The sequence below is a fragment of the Cryptomeria japonica genome, chromosome 7, assembly GCF_030272615.1.
Source record: "Cryptomeria japonica chromosome 7, Sugi_1.0, whole genome shotgun sequence".
In the NCBI taxonomy this organism is placed as follows: Eukaryota; Viridiplantae; Streptophyta; class Pinopsida; order Cupressales; family Cupressaceae; genus Cryptomeria; species Cryptomeria japonica.
The window spans coordinates 122248975-122254296 of NC_081411.1; the positions used below are offsets into that span (position 1 = coordinate 122248975).

The window sequence follows — 5322 nt, forward strand, 5'->3', positions numbered from 1 at the left end:
GTTGGTAGAAGTTGAATAGAGTATTTAATAGGATGTATATTATAAGTTCTTTGATCATCAAAATTGTGGTTGTGAAATTTTATAAATATATCAAGTGTGTCATGGAAGATTAATAGTCTTTTTTTTTTTTTCATTTTTATTGTTATGGAAGATGATTTAACACATATCTTCAAACATTATTTTTTAATACGGATAAGTCACAAGATCTAATATCTTTGAGAATAGAAGAACCAATCTCATTGCAGAGTAAATTATAATTAAAACAAGGAAAATAAAAAAAACATTTATTATAGTCTCTATCTCTAAATGGGCCATCAAATATATATATACATATTTGTGATTGCTTATAAAAAATAAAAATGGTATTGTTAAAATAATACAACATTCTTCATACTTATCCAGAAAAAAAATCAGAATACTATGCACATTTTTAATAATATGATACTATGCTCGTCAAAGTAATTATACTATAACTTGTTAATATGCATTGTTATAAGGTAAGATTATACCATTGATGAATTTTCATGTTATTATAATACATATAATGTATGTATTTTGAATGTTTCCATTAACATTTCTATAAAAAAATTGGGTATCAATATAATAATAAATTCTTGTGATATTAAACATTCAACTACATTTAAAGAAACATACATATTTTAATTAATCTTATATATCTTTTAAAATAATCATCAAACATTGATATATATAATAACTGGTTTTTTCAATTGTGTTGTTTTTGATTGTTTGATTTAACTATAGGATTGTTGTCCTCCAAGTTGATTGTAATGCTGTTTTGATCCTCTTTTGTTTTTTTGCTGTTGCTGATTATCCTTTGGTAACCTCCTAGTTTTATTCTAAAGTTTAGACGCTGACAAAAACCAACCTTATATTAATAAAAAAACATTGATACATATAATTTATATTTGATATCACAATATTTTTAAATTTCTTATACCCATAAAATCAAAAGAGCTTGAATTAGGGAAGTTCTTGCCTACAGCACTAGAAGCCGCGATGAGCAGTGCTAAGCTTCATATAGCTATCTTCTCACCGAAATACGCACAATCGCCCTGGTGTTTGGAAGAGCTTTCTTTTATGCTCACAACTGGCACCCAAATTGTTCCTGTTTTCTACCATGTTCAACCTAGAGATGTTCGGTATGGTAAAGGAGCTTTCGCAGACGCATTTTCTAGGCATGAAAAGAAGGGAAGATACACCAGACAAAAGCTTCAGGAGTGGAAGAATGCGCTCAGCATTGATTCACTTGTTAAGGGCGAAACCATTGATATTGAGTGAGTATAAAATACAGTTCAGAATAATTGTCTCCTGCATGTTTTTTCTTTAATTTTGTGCTTATATGTCATTTTAAGCAACGCTTCTTTTGTTTTGTTTCGTTTGTGTTATTGTGTATATTAGTGACGAGGAGATGGTGCTGAAGAGTATTGTTAATTTTGTTTTGAAAGTAAAATCGCAGGAATCTTCTTCCATCACAGTTTCGTGACAGAGGTACATTTGGATAGTTAAATCGTAGCATATTTCTTTTGATTTTTTTTTGTTGCTACCATTTTTCTTAATATAGGGAAACATGGAAATAAAAAGGAGGATATATTATTAAAGCGTAGGAGTTAATCTTGAATGGTTAGATTTTGAATTTTTAAATTTTTTTTTTATAGAACTAAAATCTAATATGATATCTGACTGGAATTGCTACACGATAAATTACCTAGCAATGACAAATCTGCAATATCTATTGACTTAACCACAAATTATAGTTTGTAGAATATCGAACATGTGAATATATGAATTATTCGTTAATTCTATCACTCTTTATTGAACAATTGAATTTTCTCAAACCCAAAACATACCTTTAGATTGTACAAACTTTATCCTATATGAAGGCTTAGTAAATACATCAGCCATACCTAGCCTTTGTGTGGAAATACAACAATTATATCTCTTGCAATTAAATCTTTTTTAATACAAATTATATTGAATTTTAATATATTTTGGTCTAGTATATTAAGATTTTTAATAAATTTGATTGAACTTTGATCGTTACATATTTGATTGAATTTGTCCATCTTGGTTCCATCTCATATATTCAAGAAGACACTTTAGTCAACCAATTTTATAGGTAGTACTATATAATTATTTGTACTTAGCTTTAGTAGAGGACAAGGAAACAATGAGTAACTTCTTGTTGCTCCAAGACATAATCTTATATTTATATATAACTAGTGGTAGATTTTCTATCATATGAATCTCTAGCTCATTTGAAATCTAAATAAACCCTCAACTTAATATTCAAATAATTGATATATTTAACAAGATATTAGTGGTTTCCCATAAGTATTAGATGAATCTCTTTATTATTTGTTACTAAGAATTAAAAATTTTAACCAATAATTTGATAAGTATGTTAAATGGATATATAATATCAAGTCCTATTTTGGCTAAGTAGTTCAAACTACCCGATCAATTCTCTACAAATTTCTATTTTCTTCATTTTGTTTCATCATCAATGAAAAATATAACAAATATTCTAATGAAGCATATAGTAACTTGTAGTTATGCATATCGAACCTCTAGACTAGTTTCTTTCCATACATATTTGATTAACCAAATTCATACAATCTTTCTTCCATACTATAATTCTTAAATGATAAATTTGCTTCTATCTAAGATCCCTTGTTTTAAATTCCTATGCAAATCTCTTTCAATCTCACCAATCAGCCCTATACTAGTTTATGATATTATGAAATAACAAAAATACAACAACATCAAAGAAACTTTTCCACACTCATATATTTTTATGTAAAAATTTGGATAACTCTTAGCTTCATTAAATCATTATTGAAAAAATACTAGAGAATTTTATCCATAATTTACAAAACCTTTAAATTGAATAAGAATATTAGTATTTTGATTTTCTTCCCACTAGAGTTCTAAATTCTTTGAAATAATTAAGAAATATACTTATTCATTAAGGAGTAGAACTCTTTGAAATAATTAAGAAATATACTTATTCATTAAGGAGCTAACCAATGTGTATTCTATCATCAACAAATTTAAGAAAGTAATAATCTCCCCTAGAGTGATTTTATTTCCATAAGATTAAACACATTTATATGCATTAATTCAAGAATATTTATTTATCTTTTACTTTATTTTATATAGTAAATTACTTCTTATATTTCTTTCATAGTGTAAATCGTTGCAAAATATGATAATTCTTAAAAACTATAAGACCTTGCATCATTTCTTGTATGTGGAGAAATAGGATCACTAAAATTCAAGTGGTCATACCTCATAAATGATGTGTCTTCTATTTACACATGTAGTTGTTATAGCTTGATAGATTTCTACAATCAAATCCAATTTATATAAGTCCCTTGTTTTGGTTCTTTTAACTATCATTTAGTACTGATATTGCCATTGAAAACTTGTCTTTAAGAATTCAAATTCTATGTATTGATTTATAAATGCTAAAGAATCCATTAAATTCTTTTAAATTTTTAGAACATACATTACATTCGGTAGTAGTCTTACACATCTATTAGGTAACATAAAACTTATATCATTATAACCTTTTATATCATGAGACCTATCATTACTTTTGTCATGGAGAAAGTTAAACAAATATGTATTGCATGACATGACAATAGATGACCCTAACTATATTAACAAAGGATTTCATTATCTCTTTTAGTATAAAAGATAGCATATGATATATATAAATTAATATTATTGATGTCAACACATATACTATCCTCACCATTATTAAACATACCTTCATTTTTATTTTATTTGAATTCATCAATTTTTTTCAACATTTATATGCAAAGTGTCAAAATATACCATATTGATTAGAATTTCTATTTTATTGACATTGAGATTTGGTTGATGCCACATCATTATGCCCTTTGTTGTCATGTTTACCTAATTCGCATTTTTCCATTACTTTTCTTTGGATGGCATCTAGTCCTTGGTCACCAATGTTTAATAAAAAAATTGAATCATACTATCTACATGCTTCTTTTTTTTTTCCTTGTAGCAAAACTAGTAATGGAAACTTAATATTTATTCAAATTTCATACAATGTAACAATAAATAAATCACTACTACAATTTTTTTTACTAATATCATAAAGTTTATTCCTTAACTCTTTAAAAAATTTCACAAAAGGGGTAAAAATTTATTGACCACATAAGAAAAATACAAAATAAAAATTTCAAGTGACCCAACAATGAACAACAAACTATAAATCCATGCTATCTTCCACAAACTTTCTCAGACAAATGTGATAAATCTAAAGGAAAATATCATTAATTTGTAACATTCTAACCATATAGTTGTTCAGATGCCTATTTGGACAGATAATCTGCTACTCTATTCCACTTTAAGGGAGTGTGATCAAAGGCAACAAAGTCAAAAGACCTACTCAAGCTTAGAATCTACCTAATAGCCAAAGTCAAATTCCAGTTAGTAGCATCCAATTGCTTCTCATTTAACTTATTCATTATGAATTTGTTCATATGAAACCCTTTATAAATAGAAAAGAAAAATAGAACATCACTAGACTCGATCTCTATCAATACCACCAGGACCTTCATGGCTAGGTTTCCTCCTTGAAGAACCAATAGTATTTATTATCAAAACTCCTTGAGGAGGAGGAAGCCATTGGTCCAAACAATCAATATTCCATGAGTAGAGAAGGTCAATCTTCTAGAAATATCTACATCACTAGGATCCACCACACGAGAAAGATCACACTTACCCAAAAAAATCTCTTGAAGTTTGTGAACAATTTTTCACCACAATTGTTGGACAATGAACTTCTAATCCAAAAATATCCTACTATTACCTTCAAACCAAATATTCCATAAAATTAAATTAGGCTTGATAATCAAGGCTACTTGAAGAAAAGAGGTCTTAATAGAAGATTGGCATAGCCAACCCCAAAAGTTAGCCAATTACAAGACATGCAAACAAGCCTAATTCCAAAATCCCCACAAATGATGCCAAATTCCTAAGAGAAAGTAAATTGAAAGAAAAGATGAGGAACGCTTTATTCAATTTTAAGAGAGATTACAAAAATGGATGGTCCTTGGAAGCGACGCTCGGGTAAATTATCCCAAGTAAGACATTGATTTTAAACAACCAACCATAAGAAAAAATTGAAATTGGGCCAAGAATTTTATTTCACAAATGTTTACACCATGGAACCCATACTCTATCATACATTTGTCTAACAAGCTCCAAGTAATCAACAACCATTGAGTACTTATCAACCGATCATTACCCCATGATCATTCCCTG

The 5322-nt window shown here is 28.0% G+C and overlaps 1 protein-coding gene across 1 annotated transcript; it reads left to right on the top strand.

Annotated features, from left to right (window-relative positions):
• The first annotated feature begins 1017 nt into the window (after positions 1-1017).
• LOC131856503 (toll/interleukin-1 receptor-like protein) lies at positions 1018-1504 on the top strand. Its single transcript, XM_059208313.1, has 2 exons — positions 1018-1295; positions 1420-1504. Exons 1-2 carry the CDS (start codon positions 1018-1020, stop codon positions 1502-1504), a joined length of 363 nt encoding a protein of 120 aa, XP_059064296.1.
• Positions 1505-5322: the final 3818 nt, after the last annotated feature.